Source organism: Garra rufa, chromosome 14 (assembly GCF_049309525.1).
Source record: "Garra rufa chromosome 14, GarRuf1.0, whole genome shotgun sequence".
Lineage (NCBI taxonomy): Eukaryota > Metazoa > Chordata > Actinopteri > Cypriniformes > Cyprinidae > Garra > Garra rufa.
The window spans coordinates 107,306-123,899 of NC_133374.1; the positions used below are offsets into that span (position 1 = coordinate 107,306).

At 32.1% G+C, this 16,594-nt stretch overlaps 1 protein-coding gene across 1 annotated transcript; it reads left to right on the top strand.

Annotated features, from left to right (window-relative positions):
* Window positions 1–738: 738 nt before the first annotated feature.
* LOC141284744 (dehydrogenase/reductase SDR family member 12-like) lies at window positions 739–16,339 on the top strand. Its single transcript, XM_073817755.1, has 10 exons — window positions 739–832; window positions 2,910–3,043; window positions 4,109–4,191; window positions 4,491–4,586; window positions 7,892–7,973; window positions 8,130–8,191; window positions 8,262–8,366; window positions 10,155–10,245; window positions 10,567–10,704; window positions 15,480–16,339. Exons 1-10 carry the CDS (start codon window positions 777–779, stop codon window positions 15,593–15,595), a joined length of 963 nt encoding a protein of 320 aa, XP_073673856.1. The 5' UTR covers window positions 739–776; the 3' UTR covers window positions 15,596–16,339.
* Window positions 16,340–16,594: the final 255 nt, after the last annotated feature.

The following is a 16,594-nucleotide window of genomic DNA, read 5'->3' on the forward strand; positions in this document are numbered from 1 at the left end:
TTGATTCGCAATACACGATTTGATGTCCGGATCTAAATCAAATGAATCCGCTCCAAAATTCTCATCTGATCTGTATCAAATGATGAATAGGTAAAGTTTAAAATCATTACAAGCGATTAATACTTTTTAATTTGATCTGGTTTTTGCTAGTGAATCGCTTGAAAGGAATGATCAAAGTCACAAGTTTGAATAATTCGGAGCAGTTCCAGTGTAAATGACTCACTCAATTGATTCGGTTTATCTGTTCCTCTTTTCGCATTTTCAGCCATGTTTACACTACATTTTCAGTACTACTACTGTCTTAGCTTGCTAGTTTTATGACATTAACTGAAATAAGCTAAAAAAGTATGATGTTTTCTGAACTGCGTGAATTTTGCTTTAAAAGATATGTGCTTTTTCATACATTGCCTTTCAATAATTGAAACACTTTTCAAGTTCCTCTTCAGGATCATTGCTATTTTCAAGGGTTTTCCATGCCTTAAATGTCAAAGGCAAATTCAAGTATTTTAAGCACCTTGTACGAACCCTGTTAATCTGTTATATTATTTGCTATTCAAATAGTCAACTACAGCAGACAAACCAAGTGCTTTGAAACATCAGAGGTCTGACAGTCTGAGGCGTGTTACGTCGTTCATTACCAGTAGAGGGCAGACAGTGTTGGCCACCGGTGAGTGGCGTGGATCTACGTGCACTCATGTGACCCCGGTGCCGGTTAAAAGCACCGGCGAGCATCCGAGAGCACAGCGGGCGACCTGAGCGACAGCGCGGGTGTGAGAATGTCTCTGTACCGGAACTCAGCATGGTTCCTCAAAGGACTCACCGAATTCACCAAGTAAGAGCTGCACTGCTTCAGAAATATCACAACACCTTATTATAACATGAATAACACACACTGAAATATGTAATATAATATATGTTGCATAAAGGCTCATGCAATACTTAATATTAAGTATTATAATATTTAACATCTATAATTGTAATATTAAATATTGCATGAGTCAGATTTCAGCTATTCTACATTTGTTTCTCTCTTATTTTATTACATTTATTTAATGCATTTTTGTATATTTGATTATTAATGATGTATTTATTAGTTTGTCCTCATTAATAGGAGTTTGATTAATTATCATGTGTAATAGGACTGAAAAGCAAATAACAACCAGTTCTTACATTAAATTTGAATTTAAAATAATATTTGGACATGTCCAACATTTGTCTGCAGGCCTCCTTAGATTTTTACTCCCATGTATAAATATTTAAATGTAGTAACTTATCCTGATTTGATCGAAGAATTATTAAATCATAAAGGGAAAAAAAAAAAATTCTTAAAAACAAAAACATCATTTGTTTTTCCTTAAAAAATATGCATTTCAAAAGTGTTGCACATCATAAACACAGTGACAACATAAATTAAGGTAAGGGCCAAAGGTGATCACTCATGCTTTAAAAAGTCAGTTTCTAACATCTGCAAAACTATATTTTCTAGACTATTTTTTTTTTCCAAGCTCAGGGTCAACACACTAACACTTGTGGCTTTTTGTTTTCCATGAAATCCAATTTCATAAAAATGATTATAAATTCTCAGCAGCCAGAAAAACAAACTGTCTCATTTCACCACTGTTGTTTATCTCTGTTTTTTCCTCTTAATACATTACATTGTCACCCGGGTCGACTTCTCACGTCCCATAATAGGACACACATCCCCCTTAACAGTGCACACATTTACCGAGAAAAGCTTGATTCCCCCCGGCACCTCCTCGCTCCTCTTCATCCCTTCGCCTGGCCTGGCACGCGTGGACAAAGCCAGTCTTTGAGATCGGGTCAAGGGCACGAGCGTCGCCGATACCAGGAGCGGTGCTATCAGAGGATGCACTGATAGTTGGCTCTCATTAGCTAAGCGATGACGCAAGGCAGCACATTAGAACAGTGCTTTTCGAGTGGTTTCGCTTCAAGAATACAGAAACTAAATTCTGTGTCAGAAATCAGCAGTGTAAAAAGATGGATCTCAAAATCATACAGTCATTGTTGGTTAAAATGGTTCAAATACACAGAAATGCTGAAAAACCAAAGAGTTTGTGGGACCTGAAGAACAGCAGGTAGTTTAACTGTTACAAACTTTTGAACAGGGCCATTTTTATAAATTCAACTATAAACATCTTTTATGTGAAATATCTTATTCAGGTTAGTACTAAATAAACAATAACATGCATTTTGAATGATCCCTCTTATTTTAATAAAATAATTAATAAAATATTAATTTCTTCCAGTAACATTAATGGAAGATTTGTTCAAAGCTATCTGGTCTTTATTAATATTCTCAGAATGTTAGCAGAAAACATCATCTGTACATTGATCATGCAATGTATTTTTAGAATAGTTTTAGTTGAACATTTGTTTCATTAAATGTTGCTATTTGTTTCAGAATGTTCAGAGATCATTCAAAAGTAACATTTGCGAGATGATAAAATGGAATGTTCCTCTCAATAGAATGTTATCAGAACTTACAAGGTTCTATCACAGTTATGAACAACTGTTCTTAGAGTAACATCAATAGAACGTTTTTCTAACACTTTAAATGTTGCTACTTGTTTCAGAATGTTCAGAGAACATTCAAAAGTAACATTTTCATGTTTGCAAAATGATACAATGTTCCCAAAAAACTAAATATCTTTAAAAACTAGATGTTTTAATCATTCAGAAATTGGAATGTTCACAAAATGTTCTTAGAACATACTTTTGTTAGCTTGGTTCTTGGATTTTCTTGAAAAAGTGTGATGTCAAACAGTTCATAGCATGCAAAAAGTGAACTAATTAGTTAACTGAACTATCTAGCAGTGTTTTGAAAAGTAATTGCAAAGGCAAAGGTAACCCTGTGACATTTCGAGACTAATTAAATGTGTCTGTCTCAGGGGGGCATTTCTGTCAGCGTCTAAAAACTTTGTTGAGAAGGACCTGGAGACGTCAATGGCGGGCCGATCCTTCATGATCACTGGAGCGAACAGCGGGATCGGGAAAGCCACCGCCATGGCCATCGCCAAGAAAGGTACGTGCTGAAAACAGTGGTAATTGGTAATTAAAATGAGAAATTAATAGAAACTAACCTTGTATACTTCATCTTCAAATGCTTTCTATATATTTATATAAATACAGTGGCACTAAAAAAGTATTTAGATACTTTGGTTACATTAAAAAATGTTTAAATGTCATTGCATTAGATAACAAAACCCAGAATCTGCAAACAAATTGTGCTAGACCATCACTTTTCTTTATTGTTGCTCTGCATATATCTCAATTTATGCATTTGATCCACTTTTATGTATCTGCATTTATGCATTTAGCTAAAGCAATGACATTCAGACATTTTTAAAGGATTACAGTAGTTCACTTCCGGAACAAAAATGTACAGATAATGTACTCACCCCCTTGTCATTATCTTTCTTCAGTCATTAAGAAACTGTTTTGTTTTTTTTGTTGAGGAAAAAATTTCAGGATTTCTCTCCATATAATGTACTTCTATAGTGCCTCCGAGTTTGAACTTCCAAAATGCAGTTTAAATGCAGCTTCAAAGGGCTCTAAATGATCCCAGGCGAGGAAGAAGGGTCTTATCTAGCGAAACGATCGGTTATTTTCTAAAAAAAAAACAAAAACAATGCACAATTATATATTTTTCGAACACTTGTCTTGCTCTGCCTGAATTCTGTGTATTCCAGTTCCAGTTCATTCCAGTTTTTGGACATACCCTAACTGTCTTGAACTGGAATACACAGGCAAGTGTTTGAGGTTAAAAAGGTATAAAAATTTTACATTTTTTAGAAAATAACCAATCGTTTCACTAGATAAGACCCTTCTTCTTCGACTGGGATCATTTAGAGCGCTTTGAGGCTGCATTTAAAATGCATTTTGGATGCTTAAACTAGGGGCCACCATAGAAGTCCAATATATGGAGATAAATCCTGAAATGTTTTCCTCAAAATGACTGAAGAAAGAAAGATGTGAACCTCTTGGATGACAAGGGGATGAGTACATTATCTGTACATTTTTGTTCTGGAAGTGAACTGCTGAAACATTTTCAAATATTTTTTGTAACCTGTTGACCCTCTTCTTCAAGGTGGTACGATCCACATGGTCTGCAGGAACAAGGACAAGGCGGAAGAAGCCAGAGCGGAAATCGTCAAGGAGTCTGGAAACAAAGTATGAGTTTATATTTGAATGACTGAGATTGTTGTAATTAAACACAATCGCAAAAGCTTCCAGCAAGTCTGTTAACCTCAGATCACACCAGCAGAACTCAACCTGCAGTAAAAAAGAGAAAGCATCTGCTTAATTATCAATAATGTAGTAGTTTGCAGTTAATTTACCATTTGTGCAAAACTCAATGACCCGTATATTTATCTACACACTGTCTGAAAACAGATTTACATCTGCATCTGTTTCTAATGCAAGATGTTCTTGTAAAATACGTGACCTTTGGCCTCTGTGTCCGGCTGCAGGAAATCTATGTGCATATTTTGGATCTGTCCGAAACCAAGAAGGTTTGGGAGTTCGTGGAGTCTTTTAAAAAAAAGTACAAAACCCTCAACGTCCTGGTGAGGCTTTAAAATTGCATATACACTGTTGTTGGCAAGTTTGAGGTCAGTAAGATTTTTTTAATTTAGAAATCGATGCCTTTATTCAGAAAGAACAATAAATTAGGCAAAAGTTATGGTAAAGGCATTTATAATGTTACAAAAGGTTTCGATTTCAAATGCTGGGGGGTGTTCCATAAACCAAGTTTACCAAATAAGTCAGGCTTATTTCAGTTAGTCTGACTTATTTTGAGCCAAATCAAGTGACAATAAGTCAGACTAACTGAAATAAGCCTGACTTATTTGGTAAACTTGGTTTATGGAACACCCCCTGTTCTTTTGAACTTTCTATTAATCAACAAATCTGGAAAAAATAAAATATGAAGCGGTGCAACTGTTTTCAACATTGATAATGATTTAGAAATGTTTCTTGATCAGCAAATCAGCATATTAGAATGATTTCTGAATGATCATGTGACACTGAAGACTGGAGTAATGATGCTGAAAATTCTGATTTGATCACAGAAAAAAAATACAATTTAACATATATTACAATTGCTACTTTTTCAGAATTTAACATTTTTTCTTAGATTTCTGAGATGTAAAAAGAATTCTGAGGAAAAAAAGTCAGAATTGCAAGATTTAAACAACAGTGAGGAAAGAAGTCAGAATTGAGAGATGTAAACTTGCGATTTTTACTTTTTTTCAGTATTCTAAGTTTACATTTTGCATTTAACATTTTTTATGAGATTTCTGAGATGTAAAAAGAATTCTGAGGAAAAAAGCCAGAATTGGAAGATTTAAACAATAGAGTCAGCATTGAGAGATGTAAACTTGCAATTTTGACTTTTTTTTTTTAGAATTCTAAGTTTACATTTCGCATTTTAAACTTTTTTTGCCTTAGATTTCTGAGATGTAAACGTAGAATTTTGAGGAAAAAAAGTCAAAATTGCAACATTTAAACAATGGTGAGGAAAGAAGTCAGAGTTGAGAGACGTAAACTTGCAATTTTGGCTTTTTTAGAATTCCAAGTATACATTTCGCATTTTAAACTTTTTGTCTTAGATTTCTGAGATGTAAAAAGAATTCTGAGGGAAAAAAAGTCAAAATTGAGAGATGTAAACTTAGATTGCAAAAAAAGACATTAATAAAGACATTAATAATGTTGCAAACGATTTCTGTTTCAAATAAATGCTTTTATTTTGAACTTTCTATTAATCAACAAATCTGGAAAAAATAAAATTTGAAGCGGTGCAACTGTTTTCAACATTGATAAGGATTTAGAAATGTTTCTTGATCAGCAAATCAGCATATTAGAATGATTTCTGAAGGATCATGTGACATTGAAGACTAGAGTAATGATGCTGAAAATTCTGATTTGATCACAGAAAAAAAATACAATTTGACATATATTACAATTGCTACTTTTTCAGAATTTTTTAACATTTTGTCTTAGATTTCTGAGATGTAAAACGGATTCTGAGGTAAAAAAAAAAAGTCAGAATTGCAAGATTTAAATAATAGTGAGGAAAGAAGTCAGAATTGAGAGATGTAAACTTGCGATTTTTACTTTTTTCAGTATTCTAAGTTTACATTTTGCATTTAACATTTTTTATTAGAGTTCTGAGATGTAAAAAGAATTCTGAGGAAAAAAAGCCAGAATTGGAGATTTTGAGAAGAAAAGTCAAAATTGCAAGATTTAAACAATAGAGTCAGCATTGAGAGATGTAAACTTGCAATTTTGACTTTTTTTCAGAATTCTAAGTTTACATTTCGCATTTTAAACTTTTTTTGTCTTAGATTTCTGAGATGTAAAAAGAATTCTGAGGAAAAAAAGTCAGAATTGCATGATGTAAACGTAGAATGTTGAGAAAAAAAGTCAAAATTGCAAGATTTAAACAATGGTGAGGAAAGAAGTCAGAATTGAGAGATGTAAACTTGCAATTTTGACTTTTTTAGAATTCCAAGTTTACATTTTGCATTTTAATCTTTTTGTCTTAGATTTCTGAGATGTAAAAAGAATTCTGAGGAAAAAAAGTCAAAATTGAGAGATGTAAACTTAGAATTGCAAAAAAGACATTAATAAAGACATTAATAATGTTGCAAACGATTTCTGTTTCAAATAAATGCTTTTATTTTGAACTTTCTATTAATCAACAAATCTGGAAAAAATAAAATATGAAGCGGTGCAACTGTTTTCAACATTGATAAGGATTTAGAAATGTTTCTTGATCAGCAAATCAGCATATTAGAATGATTTCTGAAGGATCATGTGACACTGAAGACTAGAGTAATGATGCTGAAAATTCTGATTTGATCACAGAAAAAAAATCTATTTTAACATATATTACAATTGCTACTTTTTCAGAATTTTGTAACATTTTTTCTTAGATTTCTGAGATGTAAAAAGAATTCTGAGGAAAAAAAGTCAGAATTGCAAGATGTAAACAACAGTGAGGAAAGAAGTCAGAATTGAGAGATGTAAACTTGCGATTTTTACTTTTTTTCAGTATTCTAAGTTGACTTTTTTTTTTAGAATTCTAAGTTTACATTTCGCATTTTAAACTTTTTTTGTCTTAGATTTCTGAGATGTAAACAGAATTCTGAGGAAAAAAAGTCTGAATTGCATGATGTAAACGTAGAATTTTGAGAAAAAAAGTCAAAATTGCAACATTTAAACAATGGTGAGGAAAGAAGTCAGAATTGAGAGACGTAAACTTGCAATTTTGGCTTTTTTAGAATTCCAAGTTTACATTTCGCATTTTAAACTTGATGTAAAAAGAATTCTGAGGAAAAAAAGTCAGAATTGAGAGATGTAAACTTAGAATTGCAAAAAAAAGTGACAGTAAAGACATTAATAATGTTGCAGGATTTCTGTTTCAAATAAATGCTTTTACTTTGAACTTTCTATTCTTTAACAAATCTGGAAAAATAAAAATGTGAAGCAGTGCAACTGTTTTCAACACTGATCATTTAAAAATGTTTCATGATCAGCAAATCAGCATATTAGAATGATTTCTGAAGGATCATGTGACACTGAAGACTGGAGTAATGATGCTGAAAATTCAGCTTTGATCACAGGAATAAATTTAATTTAAGCATATATTACAATTAAAAACAGTTGCTTTAAATTGTAATAATATTTCACACTTTTACTATATTTTTGATCAAATAAATGCTTGACTTGATGATTGTAAGCAAATTTTTACAAAAACATGAAAAAGTCCTTACTGACTCCAAACCTGAAAAACAGTGTAACTGTTATAATTTGAAAAGCACTACCAGCAAATAGAAGTAATGATCATTGATTGATTTGACTGTGACAGATCAATAACGCCGGCTGTATGATGACTAAGAGGGAGGTGAATGGAGAGGGTCTGGAGAAAAGCTTCGCAAGCAACTCTCTGGGTAAGTGAGCAAACAAACAAACAAAAGCAGCTCGATATCGCCTCAGGGCTAAAAGTCTTTTCCACTAACTTCATAATAAATAACATCTTTAATACCTTAGCAGACTGTTTTCACATGATGTGAAAACCTCTGATTGACCTCTATTGTGTTGTTCAGCCGTGTACATCTTCATCAAGAGCCTCATTCCTCTGCTGGAGAAGAGCACTGACCCCAGAGTGGTGAGTAAAGCAGAGACTGAGAGAGGCAGACAGATAGGTCAGACGGGTCAGCATCTCTCCTGTCTTTCAGATCACAGTATCATCTGGTGGGATGCTGGTGCAGAAACTGCGAACAGGAAACCTGCAGTCTCAGAGGGGCAGATATGACGGCACTATGGTGTACGCACAGAACAAGGTACATTTATAAACATACAGAGTTGAATAGAAAGCTTGTGTACAGAAATAGTATTTGTGATGCCATTTGCCATTGTTTGTTTACTTGAAATGCTGCAGTTCAGTCCAGATCTAGTTCAGGGACTGGTAAGAAGTCTCTTCTGCTCACCAAGGCTGCATTTATTTGCTTAAAAAAAACAGTAAAAACTGTAAAAATTGTGAGATATTTTTTAGGATTTAAAATAGCTGTTTTATATGTGAATATATGTTAAAATGTAAATTTATTCCTGTGATCAAAACTGAATTTTAAACATCATTACTACAGTCTTCAGTGTCACATGATCCTTCAGAAATTATTCTAATATGCTGATCTGCGAGATGTGAAAAAAGTCAAAAGTACAAGATTTAATCAGAATTCTAAGGGAAAAAAGTCAGAATTGCGAGATGTAAACTTGTAATTTTGACTAGGATTTTAAGTTTACATTTCACAATTAAAACATTTTTTGAGGAAAAAAGGAAAAATTGCAAGATTTAATCGGAATTCTAAGAAAAAAAGGCAGAATTGCGAGAATTCTAAGTTTGGGGAAAAAAGTAAAAAATTGCAAGATTTAATCGGAATTCTAAAGAAAAAAGTCAGAATTGTGAATTGTAATTTTTGTAACTTTTTTTAGAATTCAAAATTTACGTTTCACATTTTTAACATTTTTCTTAGATTTCTGAGATCGGATGAAAACTCAGAATTCTGGGGGGAAAAAAGTCAGAATTGCAAGATGTGAACAGAATTCTGAGAAAAAACATCAGAATTGCAAGATGTAAACTTAGATTTAAACAGAAAAAAAAGTCATAATTGAGAGATGTAAAATTGCAATTTTTGTAAAAAGATGTAAAAAGAATTCTGAGGAAAAAATAATTATGAGATGTAAACTGAGAATTCGGGAAAAAAAAATCTAAATTGAGAGATGTAAACTTGCAATTTTTATATTTTTCAAAATTCTAAGTTTACATTTTGCATTTTTTACATTTTTCTTAGATTTCTGAGATGTAAACTTAGAATTTTGAGAAAAAAGTCAGAATTGCAAGATATAACATTTTTTGTAATGTTTGTAAGATTTATTTTAAATTAAAAAAAATAACATTATAAATGTTTATACTGCCACTTTTGATTAATTTAATGCATCCTTGGTATTCATTTCTGTCCCAAAAAAAATCCTACTGACCCCAAACTTTTGAATGGTAGTGTAAAATTACTGTAAAAAAAAAAAATACAAGACTTTCCTGTTTCACTGACTTCAGTAGTTTTTTATTACTTAAGTGATTCTTGTGATATCAGAAATGACTTATAATTGATTAAATAATTGATTGTTTAAAAAGATTTACACAGAATTCTGAGGAAAAAGGTCAAAATTGCAAGATTTAATCAGAATTCTACGGAAAAGAGTCAGAATTGCAAGATGTGAACTCAGAAGTCTGAGAAAAAAGGTAGAGAATGGCGAAATGTAAACAGAATTCTTAGAAAAAAACATCAGAATTGAAAAATTTAAACTTGGAATTTTGAGAGAAAAATCAAAATCGCAAGATTTAAACAGAATTCTGAGGAAAAAAAGTCAAAATTGCAAGATTTAAACAAGGAAAAGGTTTTTTCTAAGGAAAAAAAGTCAGAATTGCGAGATGTAAACTTGAAACTTTGAATACTAAGTTTACATTTTTAACATTTTTCTAAGGTTTCTGATATGTAAAAATTTCTGGGGGGGAAAAGAGATTCTTGTGATATCAGAAGTGACTTCTATGTACTTCTTTCTTTGTGTTTCAGAGGCAGCAGGTGGTGATGACAGAGCAGTTTGCTAAAGCTCACCCCAGCATCCACTTCTCTGTGATGCACCCTGGATGGGTGGACACGCCAAGTAATTGCACATGCACAATCATCATAAATTTAAACCGTGCATAGATGCATTTTCAAAAATCTACATAGAATATTTTTATTTAAAAAAATTGAGTAAACTGCAAAAATGTGATTAAAATTGGTAAAGAAAAAGTTGCATCACCTAAAACATGTCGTTTCCACTAGACATATACATTTTACTTACATGTCCAGTGTTATATACCTTAAGTGCATTGGATAACAGCATCTGCCAAATGCATAAATACAAATATTTATTTATGATTTATTCAGACTGATTTTAAGATGTTTAATTCTGTTCTACTCATGTATTCTTGTTCTTTAGCCATTGCGAATGCGATGCCTGATTTCCACAGCTCTATGAAGGAGCGTTTGCGGACACCGGAGCAAGGGGCCGATACGGTCGTGTGGCTCGCTGTGTCCGAGGCGGCTGTCAAGAGTCCCAGTGGGCGTTTTTTTCAGGGTGAGCAAACACACACCCACACAAGAACAAACACACTGGCTATGCTCCAAGACTTAGTGAGCCGCCTTGCTGTCCACAGAGGCAGCAAATTAAATCCCGTAAGTGACAAAAAGCACTACTCATGTTGAAGCACACGTGAGTTCATTTTAACGGAGCTGCATTAACATGTCACTAAAGTAAGGCTCTAATAAATTTGTTATTTTTAAAGCAACTTTTGAATAGATATATTTAGGTATCAAATTGGTAATTTTCTAGTTAAATACTGAGACAGCATTGCATCTTTCATGAAGACAGAATGCAATAAATTTGGTAAACAAATTAATACAAGATTACTTGGCAATAGTTTGATATATATATATATATATATATATATATATATATATATATATACTGCTGTTTCTCAAAGTTCTGACATTTTTCTCAGAATTTCGAGTTTACATCTTTCAATTTTAACTTTTTTTTCATTAGATGGAGTTTACATCTCATAATTTTTTTTTTTTTTTCAAAATTTTAGACATCTGATCCAACCACCTGAATTGCAAGATGTAAACAGAATTCCGAGGAAAAAAGTCAAAATTGCAACATTTAATCAGAATTCTCCGGGAAAAAGTCAGAATTCCAATATGTAAACTTGCAATCGCAAATGTCAAAAAACGTAAAAAAAAAAAAAAAATCAAGATTTAATAAGAATTCAAAGGACAAAGTCAGAATTGCGATATGTAAACTTCTGAGGAAAAAATTGAGATGAGAACTCAGAAATCTGAGGAAAAAAGTGAGAATTTCGAGATGTAAACAGAATTCAGACCAAAAAAAAAAAAAATCAGAATTGCAAGATTTAATCAGAATTCTAAAGAAAAAAGTCTGAATTGTGAGATGTAAACAGAATTCTGAGGGAAAAAAATTCCAAATTGCAAGATTTAAAGAGAACTTTGAGAAAAAAAGGCAAAATTGCAACATTTAATCAGAATTCTAAGGGAAAAACTTGCAATTTGGACTATTTTTCTCAGAATTTTAGCATGTATTGACATCTGAATTAGAGAACAAAAAAAGTCTGAATTGGAAGATGTAAACTTGCGATTTTGACTTTTTTCTCAGAATTCCAAGTTTACATTTCAAAATGTAATTTTTTTTCTCAGAATTCTGAAATGTAAAAAGAATTCTGAGGGAAAAGTGAGAATTGTGAAATGTAAAAAGAATCCTGAGAAAAAGTCATAATTGCAAGATTTAAACAATTCTGAAGAAAAAAAATCAAAATTGCAAGAGAATTCTAAGGAAAAAGTCAGAATTGCAACATGTAAACTTGCAATTTTGACTTTTTTCTCAGAATTCTAAGTTTACATTTTACAATTTTAACATTTTTCTCAGAATTCTAAAATGTAAAAAGAATTCTGAGGAAAAAAGTGAGGACTGTGAAATGTAAACAGAATCCTGAAGGAAAAAAAAGGTCAAAATTGCAAGATTTAATAAGAATTCTAAAGAAAAAAGTCTGAATTGTGAGATGTAAACAGAATTCTGAGGGAAAAAATTTCCAAATTGCAAGATTTAAAGAGAACTTTGAGAAAAAAAGGCAAAATTGCAACATTTAATCAGAATTCTAAGGGAAAAACTTGCAATTTGGACTATTTTTCTCAGAATTTTAGCATGTATTGACATCTGAATTAGAGAACAAAAAAAGTCTGAATTGGAAGATGTAAACTTGCGATTTTGACTTTTTTCTCAGAATTCCAAGTTTACATTTCAAAATGTAATTTTTTTTCTCAGAATTCTGAAATGTAAAAAGAATTCTGAGGGAAAAAGTGAGAATTGTGAAATGTAAAAAGAATCCTGAGAAAAAGTCATAATTGCAAGATTTAAACAATTCTGAAGAGGAAAAAAATCAAAATTGCAAGAGAATTCTAAGGAAAAAGTCAGAATCGCAACATGTAAACTTGCAATTTTGATTTTTTTTTCAGAATTCTAAGTTTACATTTCACAATTTTAACACTTTTCTCAGAATTTTGAAATGTAAAAAGAATTCTGAGGGAAAAAAGTGAGAATTGCACGATGTAAACAAAATTCTTGAGGAAAAAAAAAACAATTCTGAGGGGAAAAAAAGTAAAAATTGCAAGATTTAATACCAATTCTAAGGAAAAAGTCAGAATTGTGACATGCAATTTTGACTTGTTTCTCAGAATTCTAAGTTTACATTTCAAAATTGTTACATTTTTCTCAGAATTCTAAAATGTAAAAAGAATTCTGAGGAAAAAAGTGAGAATTGCAAAATGTAAATATAATCCTAAAAAGGAAAAAAGTCATAATTGCAAGATTTAAACAATTCTGAGGGAAAAAAAGGTCAAAATCGCCAGATTTAATCAGATTTCTAAGGAAAAAGTCAGAATTGCGACATGTAAACTTGCAATTTTGACTTTTTTCTCAGAATTCTAAGTTTACATTTCACAATTTTACATTTGTCTCAGAATTCTAAAATGTAAAAAGAATTCTGAGGGAAAAAGTGAGAATTGTGAAATGTAAACTCAGAATTAGTATATAACTTGCAAATGCAAAAAAACAACAACTCGCAAGTCTGAATTGTGAGATATAAATAAATTGTGAGATTTTTATACATTTTTATTCATGACAGCAATTAGCTTCCATAATTTCTGCATGAGCATAGCAACATGCAAAAGTCAAAGTGGAAATCAGTTATGAGTCAATTTTTCTGTGCTATTTGTATGGCACACAAATTGTTGCCTCTGTAGAGCAACCCAAATCAGTCGCATATGAGGCTCCATGACATGTTACGATGCTCCCTTAGAAGTCAGCTGCCTATATAGGCAGTGAGCAATGAGTTAATGCACCCAAGCTGCTCTCTTTCTCTCCATCTCCTCCAATAAGGCATCCATCTGTTTCCATATAAAACAAGTGAGCCTTTCAGGAGACTGAAGAATGGATGAAAGATGCTGATGAAAGCAAGAAAAGCATGAGCAGTAGAGAGAAGATGAGGAGAATACAATGAGTGTACAAAGAAAGACTGAACAATGAAAGCGAATGAGAGAAACGGAGCATAGCAAAAGGACGATGAAAGGAGAAGGAAAGAGCGAGAAAGATCAAGAAAGGGAAAAGAGAGCTGGCGGAGCTCCAGCGCAGCTGTAGTGGGTTGGGCTTCTGTACCAGACACGGCCGGACCGAACTCACAGTGACCTTATGACCTTTCAGGACTGGGAAAACTAGACAGACCAAATAGTCACTGCTAAATGGTGAAACAGATATCACCATATTTCAGAAATTGATTAATCATAGTACATTAAAGGTTTTTTTTTTTTTTTTTTGCATTACAAGTTTTCTGAAATGTAAATATGCTAATGAGGCATTGGCTAATTAAATATTCACTCATTTCCAGAGGAGAAATCTATACATTGGATTAAACCAGGTTCATAATTCTTGTTTCTTGTTTTTTCCTCCTTCATATTAAGAGGTTTCTACTATGAAAGCCCATTTTTGCCACTGAATAAAAAATTCTCAGAACTGTGAGTTATAAAGTCAGAATTGTGAGACAAACTTGCAATTCTGAAAAAAAGTCGCAATTCTGAGGAAACAAGAAAAAGTAAATTCTGAAGTTTATATCTCACAATTGTGACTTTTTTTTCTCAGAATTGCAAATTTATATCGCAATTCTGACTTTATAACACGCAATTGTCAGTTTATAGTCAGAATGTGAGAAAAAAGTCAGAATTGCGAGATATAAACTCGTATTTGCTAGAAAAAAAGTCAGAATTGTGAGAGAAGTCGTAATAATCTTTTAAAATGTTTTTTTATTCAGTGACTGAAACAAAATACTAAATACAGTGGCTAATTTAAACAAAATACATATATATATATAAAAATTTTATTAATTTATACTGCTTCCATATTCTACTGATAGGATTTTTTTTAATCTATTTTTAATCTCCATAAATGTAAAAATATTGATAGAAATACAGCCAAAAGATGTACATTTTTAGGGCTAAAATCATATATAAACCAATGAGATTTATATATGAACAAATCCCTCTTTATATATCTTCATAAAATATAGAAAAAAAGGTATATTTTGGCATAAATAATACAAATTTTGCTGTATATTTGATTGATATACATAATTATATATATATATATATATATAAATATAAACAAAATTTATATATAAACGAAATACGTATCTGTATATATATATAAAATTATTTATACTGTATGTATGTATGTATATATATGTATATATATATATATATATATATAGACATATACACACAGTATAAATTATTTTATATATGTTTTTTTCCTTACGTTCTGACTATAAACTGGCAATTGGGTGTTATAAAAATTTATATATTTTTTCTTTTTTTCTTTTTAGATACAAATTTAAGAATGAACAACTTTAAAAACCTCTATTTTTGCACCAGTTCCTTTCTTATATCTTGCACGTTATTTTTATACAGTATGTAACCATGAAAAGTTACTTAGCGACTGGAAGCACTCACTTGTGGCCTTGATTCTTGTTTCCATGGTAACGCCGACTTCTCTGATTGGTTCATCTTGCTTGGGGATTATGGGTAGTGCAGTTCTTCAACTGGAATTTGGAGGAAACCAGACATATGGCTTCTAAGGAGGCATATTTAATCAGTTACCAACCTGCCCTCTGTATATACATGTTTATTGATTCTTCAAACAATAGGAATCATTTAATCATTTTTCCAGATGAAGTTGGACAGATAGCATTTGTTAAACATCCTTTGGTGTTTGTGTGTTACATGCATTAGATCGGCAGATGGTGTCGGCTCATCTTCCCTTGGCCTGGACGCACAGTTCACAGCTGGAAGATCAGAAATTCATGAGCGTCATGGAGGATCTGGCCAAAAGCTTCCAGCCTCACTAAAGAAACACAGTTGCATTGGAAATAGATGTCGAACACTAACTAATACACAATGTATTTTAACAGTTTAGACACATTAGTAAAAACCTGACCCGTAAAAACGTGTGAATGTACTCACAGTATCTCACAACAGACTTTTAGCTGTAGATTAAATGTCCTCCAGATCTCTGAAAGTTTGAAGGTGTGAACGACTCTTTTGCTCAATAAATGCTTAAATATGTTTAAGTCTTTTACCTCAGTGACTACTTCCTGTTTCGGCCTGTTCTCATTCCTTGTACATTTCAGTTCTCTCCTGTCATTGGTCGCAGCAAAGGCAGGAATCGTTCTTTTCCGACACCATGTGATCAATCTCGGCCAATCACAGTGCTTCCTCACTCTCACTGTGTCGGGGACTCCAACGAATCAGGTCAAACAGGTGGGAACCGTTCTGACCGGAGTCACCCCAGCTGTCAATCACTCACTCACAGCCAATCACCTGGTGCGGCACAGGAAACTGACCCGGAAAGGAGATTTCCTGCTTTTGGAGGCCTGTGATTGGACGCTTCTTTGGTTCAATAGTGGCACCTGATGTTTCAGAGAATGAGGAATTGATGTGTAGTGCTTCTTTTATTTTAATATTTGATTTCATTTAACATTTTAATAACATTTGATTACATTTCTACATATATAGAATGGGTTATTAATTTTCAATTATGACTGTATTTTGACACATTTCTGTCAAATCACTAATAAATGTCTTTGAAGGTGTGTTTGGTGTATGTCAGGGTTATTATATTTAACTAAACTGTTAAAAGGTATTTTATTCTCCATGTTTCCAAGATAAAACATATTATTTTAACTTAGTTTAACTTGATGTACTAAAACAACTGAAAAAGTGAAAACGACAGTGAAATAAAAATAAAAATGAAACATTAAAAAAAATGAATAAAAAATGGCAAGTAAATTACTTAAACTTAACAAAAATGTAAATAATTTTTTAATTACGATTAATCACGATTAATC